At 40.7% G+C, this 21547-nt stretch overlaps 3 protein-coding genes across 4 annotated transcripts in view; all 3 read left to right on the top strand.

Moving 5' to 3' along the window:
• Positions 1–7699, top strand: part of LOC109889242 (synaptic vesicle glycoprotein 2B) — a 44852-nt gene extending 37153 nt beyond the window's left edge. For both annotated transcript variants that reach the window (XM_031822658.1, XM_020480533.2), the window contains exons 9-13: positions 1800–1964; positions 2236–2369; positions 2693–2893; positions 4900–5059; positions 5492–7699. In XM_031822658.1, coding sequence (XP_031678518.1) covers positions 1800–1964; positions 2236–2369; positions 2693–2893; positions 4900–5059; positions 5492–5675 — 844 coding nt within the window. In that variant the 3' untranslated portion in view covers positions 5676–7699. The remainder of the gene's footprint in view (positions 1–1799; positions 1965–2235; positions 2370–2692; positions 2894–4899; positions 5060–5491) is intronic.
• A 5574-nt stretch (positions 7700–13273) lies between these two features.
• On the top strand, positions 13274–14356 carry LOC109888557 (mesoderm posterior protein 2-like). The gene is made up of 2 exons (XM_031821393.1): positions 13274–14062; positions 14303–14356. The coding sequence occupies exons 1-2, from the start codon at positions 13274–13276 to the stop codon at positions 14354–14356; spliced, it is 843 nt and encodes a 280-aa protein (XP_031677253.1).
• Positions 14357–20022: 5666 nt separating this feature from the next.
• LOC116373429 (mesoderm posterior protein 2-like) lies at positions 20023–21547 on the top strand. The gene has a single exon (XM_031822026.1). It carries the CDS (start codon positions 20679–20681, stop codon positions 21432–21434), a length of 756 nt encoding a protein of 251 aa, XP_031677886.1. The 5' UTR covers positions 20023–20678; the 3' UTR covers positions 21435–21547.

The raw sequence follows: 21547 nt of genomic DNA, 5'->3' as shown, positions 1-21547 counted from the left end.
TTAGCCATGTCTCAGGGAAACACAAGATATTACCGTTTTTTATGTCCCGTTGGTAGGATAGTCTTAATCGTACACCGTCCAGTTTGTTTTAAATGATTGCATGTTCTTGGGGACCTTCTTAACCTACTCCTCGTCTAATTCTTACAAGGCACCCCGTCCTCCTCCCCCTTTTTTTCTGTCTTTCTTCACACTTGTGACTGGGATTTGGGCCTTGTCTTGACTGAGCAGTATATCCTTCGAGTCGCACTCGAGTCGCACTCGACAAAAAGTCTTTGTCCAGTTCCAGGTGAGTAATTGCTGTTCTGATGTCCAGAAGCTCTTTCAGTCATAAGAGACAGTAACAGCAACATTACGTACAAAATGAGTTACAAACAATGTGAAAAAACTAAACAAAATAGCACAGTTGGTTAGGAGCCTGTAAAACGGCAGCAATCCCCTCCGGCACACCTGTATTTGGGGAGTTCCTTCCATTCTTCTCTGCAGATCCTCTCAAGCTCTGTCAGGTTGTATGGGAAGCGTTGCTGCACAGCTATTTTCAGGTCTCTCTAGAGCTGTTCGATCGGGTTCATGTCCCGGCTCTGGCTGGGCCACTCAAGGACATTCAGAGACTTGTCCCGAAGCCACTCCTACGTTGTCTTGGCTGTGTGCTTAGGGTCGTTGTTCTGTTGGAAGGTGAACCTTCGCCCCAGTCTGAGGTCCTGAGCAGGTTTTCATCAAGGATCTCTCTGCCCTTTGCTCCGTTCATCTTTGCCTCGATCCTGACTAGTCTCCCAGTCCCTGCCGTTGAAAAACATCCCCACAGCATGATGCTGCCACCACCATGCTTCACCATAGGGATGGTGCCAGGTTTTCTCCAGACGTGACGGTTGGTATTCAGACCAAAGAGTTCAATCTTGGTTTCATCAGACCAGAGAATCTTGTTTCTCATGGTCTGAGAGTCTTTAGGTGCCTTTTGGCGAACTCCAAGCGGGCTGTCATGTGCCTTTTTATTGAGGACTGGCTTCCATCTCGCCACTCTATCATAAAGGCCTGATTGGTGGAGTGCTGCAGAGATGCTTGTCCTCCTGGAAGGTTCTCCCATCTCCACAGAGGAACTCTAGAGCTCTGTCAGAGTGACCATCAGGTTTTTGGTTACCTCCCTGACCAAGGCCCTTCTCCCCCGATTGCTCAGTTTGGCCGGGTGGCCAGCTCTAGGAAGAGTCTTGGGGGTTCCAAACTTCTTCTGTTTAAGAATGATGGAGGCCACTGTGTTCTTGGGGAGCTTCAATGCTGCTGAAATGTTTTGGTAGCCTTCCCCAGATATGTGACTTGATACAATAATCTCTCGGAGCTCTATGGACAATTCCTTCGACCTTTTTGCTCTGAGCAAAGAGTTTGCATACTTATGTAATAAGGAATTTCTGTTTTTTTTATTTTATAAATTTGTTCATTTCTAAAACCTGTTTTCGTTTTGTCATTATGGGGTATTGTGTGTAGATTGCTGACAATGTTATTTTTTTTAAAGTCCATTTTGAATAAGGCTGTAACAAAACGTGAAAATATTCAAGGGGTCTGAATACTTTCCGAAGGCACTGTATATGTACAATATATGTGATGCTAAACAGGAAAGATTGTATACTGTGTGCAGCTGATTGTAAATACCTGTGAGACTGTGTCCCAAATGGCATCAAATTCCTCCCATGGGCCCTGGTCAAAAGCAGTGTACTATATAGGGAATAGGGTGCCATTTAGGATGCCAAAATACTGTATTTTAATGTTGTCTACTGTGCTCCAATAACGCTGATACCATCGTATTTCAGTTACTATGGACTGGGTGTGTGGTTCCCTGACATGATCAAATACCTTCAGCAAGAGGAGTATGAGTCCAAAGTCAAGGTGTTTCACAGAGAGAGAGTAGAACGCTTCCACTTCAACTTCTCCCTGGAGAATCAGATCCACAGAGAGGGAGAATACATCAATGACAAGTATGTAATATTCATGCTCCACCTTCTGGCCCTTCTAAGTACTACACCCCAGCAACACCTAGTAATACTGCATTACAACAATTTATCATTGTCATGTCTCTTGATAATATCACAATCTAACATATCATTCTATGTAAGTACGGCACGTATTATTTATTTCACAATGATACAGACAATATTGAGGAAGGACTGTGCTGTCTGTCTTTCTAGCATGTAATGTGCCAAGTCATCAAAAAGTCAGGAATCATGCTTTTGTGTTCCATCCCTTTAGGTTCATCAACATACAGATGAAGTCTGTTAAGTTTGAGAATTCACTGTTTGAAGATTGTTACTTTGAGGACATCGAGTCCACTGAAACAATCTTTGAGAACTGTACCATCAGATCCACTGTCTTCTATAACACAGGTGGGAGCCGCTGGAGGTGTTACAGTAGGCCAACCAATGCACCACATTGTCAACAAGTTTAACCCTTTGGAATGTTTCCAAAATGAAAAAAGGTTCAACAGAGATTGAACTTTTGCAAAAATCAAGTCCTGCTCAATATGAATGAATGATGTAGAATGACAATGCAGTATGTAATGCATTTCAAAATCATAAATTACCGTTGCTATATTTCACTGAAAACAGACAGTACATATTGACCAGTGGACTGAGAATTGCAAAGCCATTAATGTTTCTCCAAGTACACTATTTATGTTATATCGTTGGCATTGTCACGTTTCCTCCAGATCTGTATGAGGAAAGGTTCATAGACTGTAGGCTGGAGAACACCACATTCCTCCATAATAAGAAGGGTTGTCACTTGGACATCGACGAGGAGAACGATGTGCTCATCTACCTGGTCAGCTTCCTGGGGTCCCTTGCTGTTCTACCCGGCAACATCATATCAGCTCTGTTCATGGAGAAGATAGGCAGGGTTAAAATCATAGGTGAGTTGGTCTGTATTGGACAAAGTACAATGGTAATAGGTTTCTATGATTTTAACTGTATTGGTTCTTACAATGGACAGGTGGGACAGGTGTAGATTAAGTGTATAGCAGCAGCTCAGCTATTGTTCTGGCATTCTGCTCTTTAATTGGCAGATGAGAAAAGTATGAGCATTGAGTTTTATAAGGGTGTGAGCCTTGATATATGATCAAGGAACATCGAAGTGTGATTGATTCTTACCGCACACCTCACGGCTCCATCTCCCTCTTTTTTATTTTTTTTTATTTAACCTTTATTTAACCAGGTGGGCTAGTTGAGAACAAGTTCTCATTTGCAACTGCGACCTGGCCAAGATAAAGCATAGCAGTGTGAGCAGACAACAAAGAGTTACACATGGAGTAAACAATTAACAAGTCAATAACACAGTAGAAAACAAAGGGGGAGTCTATATACAATGTGTGCAAAAGGCATGAGGAGGTAGGCAAATAATTACAATTTTGCAGATTAACACTGGAGTGATGAATGATCAGATGGTCATGTACAGGTAGAGATATTGGTGTGCAAAAGAGCAGAAAAGTAAATAAATAAAAACAGTATGGGGATGAGGTAGGTGAAGAAGGGTGGGCTATTTACCAATAGACTATGTACAGCTGCAGCGATCGGTTAGCTGCTCAGATAGCTGATGTTTGAAGTTGGTGAGGGAGATAAAAGTCTCCAACTTCAGCGATTTTTGCAATTCGTTCCAGTCACAGGCAGCAGAGTACTGGAACGAAAGGCGGCCGAATGAGGTGTTGGCTTTAGGGATGATCAGTGAGATACACCTGCTGGAGCGCGTGCTACGGATGGGTGTTGCCATCCTGACCAGTGAGCTGAGATAAGGCGGAGCTTTACCTAGCATGGACTTGTAGATGACCTGGAGCCAGTGGGTCTGGCGACGAATATGTAGCGAGGGCCAGCCGACTAGAGCATACAAGTCGCAGTGGTGGGTGGTATAAGGTGCTTTAGTGACAAAACGGATGGCACTGTGATAAACTGCATCCAGTTTTCTGAGTAGAGTGTTGGAAGCCATTTTGTAGATGACATCGCCGAAGTCGAGGATCGGTAGGATAGTCAGTTTTACTAGGGTAAGCTTGGCGGCGTGAGTGAAGGAGGCTTTGTTGCGGAATAGAAAGCCGACTCTTGATTTGATTTTCGATTGGAGATGTTTGATATGAGTCTGGAAGGAGAGTTTGCAGTCTAGCCAGACACCTAGGTACTTATAGACGTCCACATATTCTAGGTCGGAACCATCCAGGGTGGTGATGCTAGTCGGGCATGCGGGTGCAGGCAGCGACCGGTTGAAAAGCATGCATTTGGTTTTACTAGCGTTTAAGAGCAGTTGGAGGCCACGGAAGGAGTGTTGTATGGCATTGAAGCTTGTTTGGAGGTTAGATAGCACAGTGTCCAAAGACGGGCCGGAAGTATATAGAATGGTGTCGTCTGCGTAGAGGTGGATCAGGGAATCGCCCGCAGCAAGAGCAACATCATTGATATACACAGAGAAAAGAGTCGGCCCGAGAATTGAACCCTGTGGCACCCCCATAGAGACTGCCAGAGGACCAGACAGCATGCCCTCCGATTTGACGCACTGAACTCTGTCTGCAAAGTAATTGGTGAACCAGGCAAGGCAGTCATCCGAAAAACCGAGGCTCCTGAGTCTGCCGATAAGAATATGGTGATTGACAGAGTCGAAAGCCTTGGCAAGGTCGATGAAGACGGCTGCACAGTATCTTTTATCGATGGCGGTTATGATATCGTTGAGTACCTTGAGTGTGGCTGAGGTGCACCCATGACCGGCTCGGAAACCAGATTGCACAGCGGAGAAGGTACGGTGGGATTCGAGATGGTCAGTGACCTGTTTGTTGACTTGGCTTTTGAAGACCTTAGATAGGCAGGGCAGGATGGATATAGGTGGCATCATGAGCTCACTGCTTCCTACTATGATCCCAATCTGCTCCTCCCTTTGCAGGCCTCTCCATGCTGATCTCAGCTGGCTGCACCTTCTTCCTGTTCCTGAGCTTCAGTCAGGCGGCCATCATAGCCTGGCAGTGTCTGTTCTGTGGGGTCAGCGTGGCAGCGTGGAACGGCATTGAGGTCATCACAGTGGAACTTTACCCAGCCTCCAAAAGGTACAGTACAGCAATCTGGAAATCAGACATGAATGTATTAGCTAGGCCCATCTAATTTATTATATTGTGCCTATTGGAAATAGATTGTTGATATGATATTGTATGATTTGCTTCATACTGTTAAAAGTATGTCAACCCATTATCATCAGTTACTGAATAAAATGGATGTAAAATGGTACATTTAAATTCAATCTTTATTTAACTAGGCAAGTCAGTTAAGAACAAATTCTTATTTACAATGATGGCCTACCCCGGCTGCGCCAATTGTGCGCCGCCCTATGGGACTCCCAATCACAGCCAGATGTGATACAGCCTGGATTCGGACCAGGGACTGTAGTGACGCCTCTTGCACTGAGATGCAGTGCCTTAGACAGCTGCACCACTGTGTCCCCTGTGGTGTATTTAACCGATGTCCCTAACCTCCTCCCACAGAGCCACAGCGTTTGGGGTGTTGAATGCTCTCTGTAAGCTGGCGGCCATCCTGGGCACCTCCATTTTTGCCTCCTTTGTGGGGGTCACCAAAGTTGTCCCCATCCTCCTCTCCTGTACTGCTCTGGTGTGTGGAGGTCTGGTGGCCCTCAAGCTACCTGAGACCCGGGAGAAGATCCTCCAGTGAGGAGGTCATACTGTCTAAAGGTCACAGGAGCAAGGAGCCACCTTTACAGGCGGAGTTCCTCTGGAAGACACACAGGCATTATGCCAGATTGGTTGTAACCACCTGGAGCTGACAAGAGTTTGTTCCACCAACATAGAGATCCTTTAATTACATGCTAACTAACAGTGTTCTTCATTGTCTGTTCTGTCTCACTAGTTATGATGTGTTTGGAGTGAAATGCTTTAAAATCAACTCCAAAAATCTAAATTATTATTGGGATTAAATGGGAATTTTTCTCTAATTCCTTATCTATTGGTCTAAAAACCACAGTTTGCCCCATTAATGTACGATATTGTCGACAGAAGATAAGAATGGGAAAATATGTAAACCTCTTGATGGAGACTGGTAACCAGAAACAGATTTCTGGTCAAGGGAATCTTTCTCCAATGCCATTTTGAATTCAGGTACTGTTTTGTTTTGCTAAAATTATGTTGTTTTAATCTTGGCCCTGCCTTAATGAATACTTATCAACTCAAACACTCTACCTTCTCTCCAAAATGTAAACTATATTGACTGTAGTGTAGCATTCCCTCCATGTATTCTCGTCTTGTGTTTCAATCAACCCACAGTATGTAGTGGGAGGACAGCAAATATCCTTCACCACATCTATACTGTATTTTTGAATCATTACCTTTAGTTGAGTGTTTGAGGTTATAGTCCATTAACAAGGGGTATATTCAGTAGGTCGCCATTTAGGGAACAGCAGACATCTGCTATTTACTGCAGTATTCTCTGCTATTTACTGCAGTATTCTCCATCAAATTGAGGAGATAACGTATTTGGCCGTTCCATTCTAATCTTATTTCCAGAAATGCTCTGAAAATGTAATCCTGCTGAATATGCACCTGCAATCAAACCAAAAAAATTGCATTCCAATTTTCCAATTGAATCTAACTTGCAACTTCATTCAGCAAACTGTTTGGTCCTACAGTGTGTTTGTGTGCTTGATGTAAATGTTCTCCGTTTCTCACTTGGGCTGTGGTTTATTTGTGTTGTCTATGCAACGACATCTTTAGTTTTTCTGTGGAAGTGGTACCACATAGGAATACGGGGGAAAAAATTAGTTTTAAAATATGTGGGGGAAATGCTCTTATTGGTGATAGGAGATTCACTGAAGCACACAGTGCTGTTACTGCTAACTGTTGACTGAGTTGCATGTGTGTGTTAGTAATGTTTCTGTGTCTTTCATGTGTTGTTCAAAAAGTAAGTCGTCTGAATGATGATTGCTGTCTGTGTGTGTCACTGTAAATAGCTGACTGGATTGTAGCCTGTACTGGCTTGAATTAACAATCACTTTAGTTAGTTGTTTCTTGTCAAGTATTGTGGAGCCAATTGCATTTCTTTCCAATACAAAACAAGACTTTTGCCAATTCTTTCTGTCATACTAACAATCGAACAGTTGCACAAACTGAGGCTTTGCTGTTGAAACACTATTTTGCATTTGACTATCCTTATTGTATCTACACTATATTCACACAATAACATATTTCAAAATAGAGAAAGCTACAAAACAAGAATAAAAGGTGATGTTGCATTATCCTTTTTCAAAGTGTAGGTTTGGTTTCCTTGAGTCTATAGAACATCTGTACCATTATATGGAGGTATACACAATTATTTCCTATACATTGTGTAATACCTGTTATCAATTGAGCTGCAGGAAGAAATCAGCCTTAACTGAATGAAAGGATTCTGTCGAGCCGTAAGTTGTGTTTTCAATAAAACCTTGTTTCTTTCTCAAGCATCTTTTTGAGCAGCAGCATCACTGTTATAAAGGGATTGGCTTATGGATACACTTCTTGGGTGCATTCATGTTTGTGTCTGCATCTTTGTAAAACAGAAAGCCATTCTTTGTTCTTTGTTTTTATATTTTTATCTCAAAATATTGTCTGTCGTGGAAAAAAATATTTTGCATACATTTTTTGTTTTGGGGTTTTGTGACTGTGAAAAGATGAAACAAATCAAATAAATCTATCAGTGTACTGTGAGCGATGGTTGGTTTGTTCTTCTTGGCATTAAGTCTGTAATAGGCCACAGAGTGGTAGACAGACCTGGTTGATTCAGGTTTCTACAGTGATATGAAAGTTGTAAAATAGGAACATGAGGAACTGCACACCAGTCATTCATTCTGAATTAGAAACATGCTCTCTTACGCTTGGTTGAGATGTTTTGAGTCAGACATAGAACCCATTCAGGGGTCCCATCATTTTACCTATTTTGAGTGGGGGGGTGGTACTTCTCAACACAGAGCATTGGAGGGGGGGGGGGGGCTGTTTACTCTACCAGAGGTGTGAAACAACTTACTTCACCAGGCAGTTCCTCATGGACACCAGGTCCAAAAGCAGAGTAAAAATGGGAGCTGTGGATATTTATAGGTAAAGTGGGACAGAATGCTAACAATGAATAAATCGTATTTCTTCGTTTGCATATTGTATGAAGAATTGTTAACAATTATATCGGACATCTATATAGTGGCAGGTAACCTAGTGGTTAGAGCGTTGGGCCAGTAATCGAAAGGTTGGTGGATCGAGTACCCGAGCTGACAAGGTAAAAATCTGTAGTTCTACCCCTGAACAAGGCAGTTTACCCAATGTTCCTAGGCTGTCATTGTAAATAAGAAATTGTTCTTAACTGACTTGCCTAGTTAAATAAAGGTTAAGATTTATTTTATTTTATCTTGTGATCCTGTTCTGCCTGTGGCTATGGAATCTGCTGCACTGGACGTGCTATCTTGGTTCCTCTCTAGGTTTATTCCTAGGTTCCTGCCTTTCTAGGGAGTTTTTACCAGCCACTTGCTTCTATATTTGCATTGCTTGCTCTTTGGGGTTTTAGGCTGGGTATCTGTATTGCACTTTGTGACTCCTGCTGATGTAAAAATGGCTTCATAAAGTACATTTGATTGACTGACATAATAGAGGTCAACTGCTACAAATATGAATCTAGAGAACATCCATCACAGCTCTTCTCTACAAACCCCAAACAGGGCTTTAATGGCGAAAACTAGACTCACGGCTTTAGACAACTCTGGACAGCTCTGGAGAACTAGTGAGTGCTGATTGTGCACCCCTGGGAAGGCTCAGGCCATGTCAAGCTGGCTGAAGGTTTTGGGGTGTGCTGCAGCACCCTATGCACCCCTACTTCCCACGGCAATGTTCTCCCCCAAAGGGCCCTCTAACCCCCACCAGAGTCTAGGGTCACACAGGGCTAGGGCAGCTGGGGAGAGACACCACACAGGGGATTCATTATACAATGTACACAATAATGACATACTGTTATAGAGAGACACTACTTGGGCCACTTAGTAATTGTGTAAAACTGTGATACTTGAAATGTGACAAGCATTTTCAAGTCTTTGGTATCTCATCTCTCAAAAGTGCATCATAAATTGTAGTTAGTTATATTGAGATATATGGTCACATATAACTGAAAATGGTTGCTTACAGTGTGCATTAGACATTATTTATCTAGATATTCCATCCACACACTGAACCTTTACATGTACTTGATATAAGAGAGGGAATTGAGTGATATTGACATGTTCACCAAGGGTCAAGATGGGTTGTGTATGAGTTAACACGACCAGACTTCAGTATAAACATGATTGTTCATTTTTTTTATATATGGGTTAGTAGGGGATTCAAGACTGGTCCTTCAAAGTGAAAATATCCACATATTAAATAAAGATAACATTAATAAAATATAACAACTGTTGCATACTATTCAATAAGTCTGTTATACTATCTCATAGTGTCAGCATACTGTCGCATGTTTCTCAATCACAGCAAACTATGAAAGGACTTCATTGTGTTTGACCATCTCTTTAGTCCCAGTTACACGTGGGGTGTGACTTTCCATTACTGGTTCACACAGTCCAGAGAACAGTGGCTGTGTCTTTAGCTGAGCTTATTACAGGTGCCAAGTGACACCTTGGCTGTGAGAGAGTTACCCCTGCTCTAAACTGACCACCAGTGTACACACTACGATCTGGTGGCTCTTCATATTGTGGTCTTAAACTGCCATGCTGTAGGCGATATGTGTAGTGCCTTCAGAAATTATTCATACCGCTTGAATTCAAAATGGATTAAATATAGATTTTTTTCACCCATCTACATACAGAACCCTATAATGACAAAGGCCCAGATTCTGACCAGAGTCAAGCGCGCGTACATGGAACTGTAATTTAGAACTTCATAAGATCTATAGAGAATGAGTAATCCATTTGGAGAAGGGGATTGTAAATACACATTTTATACACACCTTACACAAATAGGCACAATACACATTTTCCTTATGATCTCTGGAGATGAATGTGAAACCAGCCATATGGAAGCAAACTGAAAATCATATCAACATGACATGTACTGCGGTCCCTTTTCCACAGTGAAATAGTCTATAAATATACGTGTTATGTCATTTAGATTTCTAATTGTGTGCCCTCGTAATTTGTGTGGATGAAATTTGGAGACCAAGCTATAGGCTTCTGTAAGACTGAACCTGTCGAGTTGATGTATGCGCTTAAGAACGTTTTGATGATATACCTGGGCTTTTCTCCAGTTTATTTTACGATTTGTATCATTAAATATGTTTTGTATCATTAAATATGTTAAATATTAGCCACTATCGGGAGCCACCGTGAGTAATAGCCTCATTCATGTATTTTTGAATGATTCTATTCCGTTTAATTTACTTTCCTCTGTCACGTCCTTGTAAATTGTTCCCGAGGGTCGTTAGCATTAGTGGATCATATTAGTCAACGTTGAGCTATACTTTGGGACATGTAGCCTATTTGAATCATTATGGAACTCAGAACACACGTAGCAGGTTAAACCTGGAGCCTGGCGCACAGTTCACGAGGACTGGGTTGTTGTCATACAGTTCCATGATTAGTGAGAATTAGGGTGGAGTTATAGGATTATTGTTTAACCCCTATTGTACACTTTTTCCCCACCTTTCAATATTTCATGGAACTGAATATGACAGCTTTCAGGATTAATAAAACCACTGTATTTTGTTATTCATCAATAGACATTATTTCGTGGGTAAAGGCTCTCCAAACCTTAAAAAACTATATATACAGCTGAAGTCAGAAGTTTACATACACTTTAGCCAAATACATTTAAACTCACTTTTTCACAATTCCTGACATTTAATCCGAGTAAAAATTCCCTGTCTTAGGTCAGTAAGGATAACCACTTTATTTTAAGAATGTGAAATGTCAGAATAATAGTAGAGGGAATGATTTATTTCAGCTTTTATTTCTTTCATCACATTCCCAGTGGGTCAGAAGTTTACATACACTCAATTAGTATTTGGTAGCATTGCCTTTAAAATGTTTACCTTAACCTGACAGAGCTGGTGTAACTGAGTCAGGTTTGTAAGTCTCCTTGCTCACACACGCTTTTTCAGTTCTGCCCACACATTTTCTATAGGACTGAGGTCAGGGCTTTGTGATGGCCACTCCAATACATTTACTTTGTTGTCCTTAAGCCATTTTGCCACAAATTTGGAAGTATGCTTGGGGTCATTGTCCATTTGGAAGACCCATTTGCGACCAAGCTTTAACTTCTTGACTGATGTCTTGAGATGTTGCTTCAATATATCCACATTATTTTCCTACCTCGTGACGCCATCTATTTTGTGAAGTGCACCAGTCCCTCTTGCAGCAAACCACCCCCACAAAATGATACTGCCACCCCTTTGCTTCACTGATGGGATGGTGTTGTTTGGCTTGCAAGCCTCCCCCTTTTTCCTCCAAACGTAATGATGGTCATTATGGCCAAACAGTTCCATTTTTGTTTCATCAGACCAGAGGACATTTCTCCAAAAAGTACGATCTCTGTCCCCATGTCCAGTTACAAACCGTAGTCTGTTTTTTTATGGCGGTTTTGGAGCAGTGGCTTCTTCCTTGCTGAGTGACAGGTTATGTTGATATAGGACTCGTTTTACTGTGAATATAGATACCTTTGTACCTGTTTCCTCCAGCATCTTCACAAGGTCCTTTGCTGTTGTTCTGGGAATGATTTGCACTTTTCGCACCAAAGTACATTCATCCCTAGGAGACAGAATGCTTCTCCTTCCTGAGCATTATGACGGCTGCGTGGGATTTTTCCTGTGTTTAGCTCCATTCCATAAAAAAAATTCTCCTGAAAAACTCCCCAGTCCTTAATGATTACAAGCCAATCCATAACATGATGCAGCCATTACTATGCTTGAAAATATGGAGAGTGGTACTCAGTAATGTGTTCTATTGGATTTGGCCCAAACATAACACTTTGTATTTAAATTCTGTACAGGCTTCCTTCTTTTCTCTCTATCAATTAAGTTAGTTTTGTGGTGTATGTTGATCCATCCTCATTTTTGTCCTATCACAGCCATTAAACTCTGTAACAGTTTTAAAGTCACTATTGGCCTCATGGTGAAATCCCTGAGTGGTTTCCTTCCTCTCCGGCAACTGAGTTAGGAAGGACACCTGTGTCTTTGTAGTGACTGGGTGTATTGATACACCATCTAAAGTGTAATTAATAACTTCACCATGCTCAAAGAGATATTTAATGTCAGTTTTTTTTTACCCATCTACCAATAGCTTCCCTTCTTTTTGAGGCATTGGAAAACCTCCCTGGTCTTTGTAGTTTAATCTGTGTTTTAAATTCATTGCTCGACTGAGGAACCATGCATATACTGTAAATGTATGTGTGGGGTACAGAGTAGTAGTCATTACAAAATAATGTTAATCACTATTATTGCCCATAGAGTGAGTCCATTCAAGTTATTATGTGAGTTGTTAAGCACATGTTTACTCCTGAACTTATTTAGGCTTGCCATAACAAAGGGGTTGAATACTTATTGACTCAAGACATTTCAGCTTTAAATTTGTACTTAATTAGTCAATGTTTTCGAAAAACATAATTACACTTTGAAATCATAGTGTTGGGTGTAGGCCAGCGACAAAATAAATAATGATTTAATTCATTTTAAATTCTGTACCTATATTAAACAATTAATGCAAATTTGAAATATTATTTTATATTTTATTTAATTGTAGTCTATTTAATAATTTGAATTCACGCACACAAATGGATAAAGTTTTTAAAATGTGTTTGGAGGTATAAAATGTGTTTGAAGCAAATATTTCCCACGTCATGAAAAATGAAAGCAGTCAATCAGAATATTCAGTCTCTGAACCACTACGGTCTGAATGAAAGAATATTAACAGTGGCCTTATTCAAATCATTAGCTGATGTAACTCATGAGGGACAAATGACTATGGAGGCCACAATGGTAAAAACATTATAAGAGAGAAATTGTTTATTGTTTTGGTGAGGGGTCAAATTTGACACGTCACTCTCTGAGCAGCAGTAGTTGTATCTTTTCCCAGCAGAGGACTGCTGGTGGCTACTCTCTCTGTCCAGGAGCTCTGGGAGGCCATGCTGATGGTCTGAGAGGGTCTGTGGAGGTGTCACTTCACACCTCAGACTCCTGCATAAAACCAAGGCTCTCCGAATGACCAGCCCACAGGCCAAGCTCTTCAGTTCAGTCCTACTGTTCAACATACAGGACACAGCATGGATATCTCTGCTCCTCTACTCAGCAACTATGGTGTTGGTGTGCAGTACCACTGGAGTTATCCCAGTTCGGACTCTGAGTTCTATAACCGCTCTTCTCCAGAGACCTGTATCATCTCACCGACCTCCTGCATGGACTTCTCCCTCTCCTGGCTACCTCGGGGGACCGCCACAGGACCTCACAGGCCAACATACTCTGAGGGAGCCAAGGCATCCCCGTCCTCCAGCGATGAAGGAAGACTCTCTGGAGGGAGGATTAGAAAGAACTGCTCCAAGAACCCCAGCAAGCAGAGACAGAGTGCCAGCGAGAAAGAGAAGCTGAGGATGAGAGACCTGACCAAAGCCCTCCACCACCTCAGGACCTACCTGCCCCCCTCTGTGGCTCCTCCTGAACAGACTCTGACCAAGATCGAGACGCTGCGCCTCACCATCAGCTACATCTCCCACCTGTCTGCCCAGCTGGGACTCAGCGAGGAGGCTCTGTGCCAGAGGAAGGAGCTGAACCTCAACACATCAGGACACCACATATCACCTCAACAAGAGGTGTGCCAGTTCAACCCCTCCTCATCGGGGAACTGTTGGGGAGAGGAGGCAGAGATAGGGAGATGTGCAGGGCAGCACCAGACCCTCCACCACACAGCCACGTCCACGTACCCACTCCACAATACGACTGGGATGGAGAGACACCCGATCAGCAGTGAGATGTGTGCTTACGACGACGTTATAAACTCAAGTATGGATTCTCTGTTGGAGTCGCCGGTGTATGCAGAGACTGCACAGTCAAATCAGGTATGTACACTGATTATCCATCCACTACACATTTCAATAAAGCACAGATTCAATGTACTTGTAAGTTACAACTAGGTGTTTAAATAATTGTCAATTTATATGGTGAGTGATACAATGGATTGTGTCTCTGTACTACCAGTGATTATTCACTGCAGTGTTCCAGTTCGATGAAGTCCCATATTCAATGGAATTAGACATCCTATTTGAACCAGTCAACTAATTACACATTTCTTTCTTTAGGTATTCAGCAAAGATGACCATTATCAAAACTTTGCTCAAGACTTCTGGATGTAACAGATGTCCTCATCAAGAGAATCTACTGTCCAGTCAATTAACTTTTACTTCGATTTACAGAGTCATTATATGTTAATATAACTAGTTTATTTTACTTTCAAATTCTATATTTCATACAACGATCATTGTAAATACAAAATGTATTCTAATATTTATAATAAAATATTAACTAACTACTTAACTGTGTCTTTGGTCGTTCCTGACCTGTATTTAAAGTAAAGTAGTATTGTTTGCAAGTAAAGTACCAAGTAATAGTATTGAAATATTAATGATGTACACTGTACTATTCTGTATAGACAATTTTACGTCAATCATGTAAGTCAGTTCACACCACCCATATGCTTTTTATGATTATGAAACACAGTCATTCTTGAGCATGGCAGTATTATAAGTCCATTCTAAGAATAAATGCAAACACAGTCAGGCTTCCAGACAACATTTACACAGCAAGATCAATTCAATAAAAGAGAAACCTCTGTTGGTCAATATTAAAACGAGTATTATATGAAATACAGGAAGTCTACAGTCAGACGTATCAGTAAACACATAGAGAAAAGATTCACACACAACTTAGCATGACTATGAAACACAGGGCATGAACCAGAGCACAAACATGTCTGTTGTACACAACCACAAAATCTTCTTAACTTTACAGCACAGTTACGTTTTCACAGAGAAGCTATACACCAGACTCCACACTCCTCTCTGACATTAACATTCTAATGACCCCTCTTATCCTAGTCCTGATAAAGAGTTTAGCACCTCCATGCTAACATGAGAATGAGACAACCCTGATGAGAGCCCTGGTGAGGGACAGAAAAAACAAGCTTTTATTTCACATGGAACATAAATCACACTCATGGAGAGTAATGAGGTCAAGGTGAAACCTTAACTTTGACTGAAACCATAGCTGCCAGAAACCTGTTAAAATAACTGATTGTAATATTGGAGAACTAAAGAGAAAGTTAGATATAGTCCTCTATCGTGATCAGTATGTCTGTTGTCTGTTCATACTGACAGAATGAAATATCCACAGAATGTAATATATTATGTTGTTCTTGTCTGTTCTGTACTTTATTATGTATTTGGATTTGTTATGTGGATCCCAGGAAGATTAGTAGGAAACGGGGATCTTAATGCACTAAACTAAACACACACACTGCAGTATCAGCCTATGTATCAACTATCTATCAGCTATGTATCAACTATCTATCAGCTATGTATCAACTATCTATCAGCTATGTATCAACTATCTATCAGCCTATGTATCAACTATCTATCAGCCTATGTATCAACTATCTATCAGCTATGTATCAACTATCTATCAGCTATGTATCAACTATCTATCAGCTATGTATCAACTATCTATCAGCTATGTATCAACTATCTATCAGCTATGTATCAACTATCTATCAGCTATGTATCAACTATCTATCAGCCTATGTATCAACTATCTATCAGCTATGTATCAACTATCTATCAGCTATGTATCAACTATCTATCAGCTATGTATCAACTATCTATCAGCTATGTATACACTATCTATCAGCTATGTATCAACTATCTATCAGCTATGTATACACTATCTATCAGCTATGTATACACTATCTATCAGCTATGTATCAACTATCTATCAGCTATGTATCAACTATCTATCAGCTATGTATCAACTATCTATCAGCTATGTATCAACTATCTATCAGCTATGTATACACTATCTATCAGCTATGTATCAACTATCTATCAGCTATGTATACACTATCTATCAGCTATGTATACACTATCTATCAGCTATATATACACTATCTATCAAATATCTATCAGCTATGTATCTACTATGTATCAACTATAGATCAACTATCTATCAACTATGTATCAACTATGTATCAACTATAGATCAAATATCTATCAGCTATGTATCAACTATGTATCTACTATGTATCAACTATCTATCAGCTATGCATCTACTATGTATCAACTATGTATCAGCTATGTATCTACTATGTATCAACTATAGATCAACTATAGATCAACTATCTATCAACTATGTATCAACTATGTATCTACTATGTATCTACTATGTATCAGCTATGTATCAGCTATGTATCAACTATGTATCTACTATGTATCAACTATGTATCAGCTATGTATCAACTATGTATCAACTATGTATCAGCTATGTACCAACTATGTATCAACTATCTATCAACTATCTATCAGCTATCTATCAACTGTGCATCAACTGTGTATCAACTATATATCAGCTATGTATCAACTATGTATCAACTATCTATCAGCTATGTATCAACTATCTATCAACTATGTATCTACTATCTATCAACTATGTATCTACTATCTATCAACTATGTATCAGCTATGTATCTACTATGTATCAAACATCTATCAGCTATGTATCAACTATATATCAACTATCTATCAACTATGTATCAACTATCTATCAACTATGTATCTACTATGTATCAACTATGTATCAACTATGTATCAACTATCTATCAACTATGTATCAGCTATGTATCAGCTATGTATCAACTATCTATCAACTAACTATGTATCAACTATGTATCAACTATCTATCAGCTATGAATAAGAATTTAATAATAATAATAATAAGAGCAAATCAGCGTTGACCTGAACCGAGTGAGCTCAGCTGTGAATGGTCCTGGCGCATCAACAAAAAAAAGTGTCAAGGGAAGCCAGTTTGAATTTGGCTTCACACCAAACAAATTACATCAGAAGGCAAATGTCATTGACAGATCAAATCTAGAATAGTTTAATCTCATTGTGTTGTTGTCCTCTGGTGGCTAGCTAGCAAAAATTCATCCCTTTCCTAAATTAGCCTTGGATGGAGATAGGGATTTGGACTTGTGGTTTTACTTAATTCTCCGTACTGGCCAATGATTATAATGGCGATTCTGATCCAATCATAACTTCATATATTATGCCCCTGGACTGAGAGGATGGAAGTTCAACATCATCATGAATCACGTTGACAATCTACTGGCAAATCCTTTTTAATCCTTGTAATATGAAGAGAAATGATGAAGATACATTTTAGAATAAACACATCAAATTCAACAATGAGTGGTTTGGAAGGAATCAGGGACAATGACTAACTTCATAAGCAATCACTAGCCTGCTATTCAGTTTAGTGGCTGTGTGGTCCCAAATCTAGTATTAAGGGTCTATTTTCCAAGTTCAAAATGATAAACATTCAACATTGGGCATGCTGTCAATGAAGTATGATTTGTGCCGCGCTCACATGCAACTGTTAACTCGGAACTGCAAAAACTTGACTGCATTTAGGTTCAAGACAACTAGGACGTCGGGAATAAATGAGCTCCGACTGGGAAAATACATTTTGAACTGTCATCCAACTCGGATATGTAAATCCAGCTTCTTTCTCGAGCTACAACCTGAAGATCAATGACTTCATAATGATTCAATCTTGTTTTTTTCAAGTTCCCAGTTGTTTTGAAAGCACCATAAATCCAGAGAATGCCAGACTTTGAAGACAACATTTTCCCATGAATGACCACCGCGCCACCTTCCTGTTCAAGTGAGTACAACACAACAAGGTGAGTCCAAAATGATATTGTATGCTGCTGCATAAATTATGTAGTATGCCAGGGAGATATGTATACTGTGGCTAAGAAAGTAATACTATGTGTATGTTGTGTAGTAAGATGTTAGTAGCCCATGTGCCTCACCCTAATAATTTGGTCTATTTACCCCTCTTAATTTTGCCTACTGTTCTGACTTGGTGGTGCACATGTAGCTTATAACCTGTTTTAGAGAAATGTAATATTGTAAGAGCTTTCATTGTCTGCTTTTTTGCCCCCTTTATTTTTCATACGGTTCTGACTTGGTGTACAGGGAGAACACTGTAAGAATGGCCCATGTTCTGAATTCTTTAACTGTATATTTCAAAAGTGCTAAACAAATAGTTATATTGACTACGTCCGTCCAAGCTCGCTCATTAATGTCTTAATTGAAATTACGGATTGCCTCTTATCCGCTTGTCGTCCCCTTATGCCATAGTTTGTATACTATCTCAAGTGTCATTAGAAACCACATTTGCTTAAACAAGTCAGCCGTATCAGCTATGTTTTTTAAAAAGGCAGTAAATTAGGCTAAATGAACTGTTTCACTGCCAGACAAGGCTCCGCTGATAGCCAGTTGTAGCAGTGGTAAGATATTGGGACTGCTGTGGGGACAACTTTATTTAGGCTGTTTGTGGGCACCGTTTGTCGCTGTTATAGTGCAATTAATGTATTGTGTAGTGTTGTGTTGTGTTGTGTAGTGTCTTTGCTGGCATGCATCCCACATCTTTTTTTTTCCCCACCAAGATTTACATGCTACAAACGCCACTAACTGTATTACAGAGTCATAGACCGTTTAGCAACATGAAAGACTCACACTACTAATTTCTCAACAAGTAGTGTGAGTCAACATGTTTTTTCTATTTGCATGCATGCACACACACACACACACAGAGAAATCAGTACCATGGACAGACACATCATATTTAGCTTACTGATTGGACTAAATCGTTTTTGGAATCTTTTAGTTGTCACTGTATTAGACAAAGCATAGGTGATTAGATCATGTTGAAATGTTGAAGTTGAAACATTGATGGAATAGTGGATGCAGCGCCTGTTTCCTTTGCGACTTGCAGTAACTCTAAATCAGTAGTTGTTGTCCGAAAATGTTGGAAACATGAACTTTCTTGACCATGCTGTAGGTCATGTAACTGTTTGACACATGCAACAGGATTTGTGGACTTCACCGGACAGATGTTGCTCTACGGTTTTGTGATGAAACAAACGTGTGGTTGAGTTTATTCTGCCACTGTGTCTTCTTATTGTCTTGGCCTTAGCCCTATCACAGTGGCAAGGTATACAGTATGAAGTAACAGGTTATAGAGCAAACAACGCACATTTTTTTTCCTGTCTTGCTTTCACCAGTGATTTTACCCACACACCGCTACTTGGTGCAACTCAATATGAGGAAGGTGTTCCTAATGTTTGATATACTCAGTGTATTTTTAGTCACTGTAGAAATGAATTAGAACCATTGGTTGTGTTGTTGTGACACACTTTTTAAAAGTGTGTGTGTGTGTTCTGGCCATGTTCTGAGTCTCATCATCACAGCTCTACACCTATGAGGGAAGGGGTTAAATGTGACACTCTCTTCTGTGGGAACATTCTCTTATGACCAGTTCCACAACCACTGCAATCCACATGGCCAGGGCTGAGAAAGGTTGAGGTGTCACATAACACCTCAGGGCCCGAAGAACAGCTAAATCCACAAAAACACAACATTCACAGGGTTTATTAATAATGAAAAGGTGTTAGAGATGGTTTACAATAGAATTACTCTTTCCAAATCTAAAGTTATTATTAGAGCCTAGTTTCAGTTTTGTATACGAAACAATTACTACAGAGTAGTTTTCATCCACGTGTGATATCACATTGATGTATCCCAGACAATTGGGCCTCTTTTTGCATCCGTTGACTAATTCACTCGCATAGAAGGGCATCGCCTTGATCTTGTCAGAATAACAACATCTCACCATAATTTGTGATATGACATTAAATGTAGGCCTAGTATGCATGAAGGGAGATTTCTTTCTCTCAATATTAATAGTAAATAATAGACAAAACAGCTCTACCTCTATTTCTCAAGGCAGTGTAGGAGCTTGTCTAAACAGAGGCGAGGTGTGAGCTCTTCACACATTACAGCTGGCACACTTCTTTTACTACTGAGGGCTGCTGAGAACCCTAGGACTATTGGTCATGGAGAATGATGAGATTCTGCTAAAGGCAGGCATTGTATTGAGTTATGTAGAAATAGAATTGAATAGACTTTGGGTGTTTATAATTATTTGCATAATCTGCATTCCAAAAAACAAATATGAATATTTTATTTGCAAAATATTACCCATATTAAAAAATAAATCAATACAATCCTATCCATTACTGCCAAACTTAGTGAATTGTGCAATACAACAATCGCTCCCACTATGAATGATTGAACTTGATGCAGACTTAATTCTAATCTGCCGGCTACCTCACACCTGGTTCTAGGAAGATGTGTTTCCCAGGGTCCCCCTGCCTCTAGTGTGATCTCTCCTCGGGCACTTTGAAGTCCAGGCATCCTGAATGGACCATTGAAGGTGACACATCACACCTCTGTCTGCAGGATAAATTGGGGAGCAGCTCTGAGGTGCCCCAGTACTCCTCACAACTTCTTCAAGGACTGACTGAACTGAAGATCCCTGCTGCTCAGAAACACTGCAGTCATGGACACCGCTGCCTTCTCCAAACTCTTGCTTCTTCAGGCTGGAGATCATCTGCTGGACAGTGATGCCTTGCTGGAGCCTGGTTGTCCCACCTTAGACCCTGGTTACTACAGTGCCTGTAGTAGCCTATCGCCTGCCTCCTCCATTGACTCCTGCTGCTTCTCTCCCCCTTGTTTCCAGTGGGGAGCTGTTCAGGAGAAGGAGGCTGCAAACCCTTCAAGCTGCATCAGCCAAGCTGCCAAAAGACAGGGGAAAGAAGAACTCCCAGCTCAGGAGAAGAGACGGTCTAGGTCAAAGTTCCCTGGGAAGAAGCGGGAGAGCGCCAGCGAGAGGGAGAAGCTGAGGATGAGAGACCTGACCAAAGCACTTCACCGTCTCAGGACCTATCTGCCCACCTCTGTGGCTCCGCCTGAACAGACTCTGACCAAGATCGAGACCCTGCGCCTCACCATCAGCTACATCTCCCACCTGTCTGCCCAGCTGGGACTCAGCGAGGATACCCCATGTCTGAAAAGAAAAATGGATTTCACACCATGCCAGTATTCACAAGATATGCCACAATGCCCCCAGGGCAGGTCCATGTCTGGACAGTGGTGTCAAGAGATACTGCAGGGCAACATCCAGAGCAATAATCAATACTGTCTGCCACTGGCCACATCATATACCAACAACACAGAGCCACACATGGAAACAGACTACCTAATGCCAGATGTTTCCTATCAGGACATGTCCTTATATCACAACCTTTTCCAGTGACAAGCTAGTTCATTTAGCCTATTTTCAATGCTGATTTAAGTGGTTGTTGGGTGAATGCACCAGAAGAAGATCAAATCAGAGGCATTGGACAAAAGATCCCCTAAATATCTAAA

Source organism: Oncorhynchus kisutch, linkage group LG4 (assembly GCF_002021735.2).
Source record: "Oncorhynchus kisutch isolate 150728-3 linkage group LG4, Okis_V2, whole genome shotgun sequence".
NCBI lineage: Eukaryota > Metazoa > Chordata > Actinopteri > Salmoniformes > Salmonidae > Oncorhynchus > Oncorhynchus kisutch.
The sequence above is the reverse complement of the archived record's forward strand: the minus strand, read 5'-3'. Positions and strand labels throughout refer to the sequence as shown.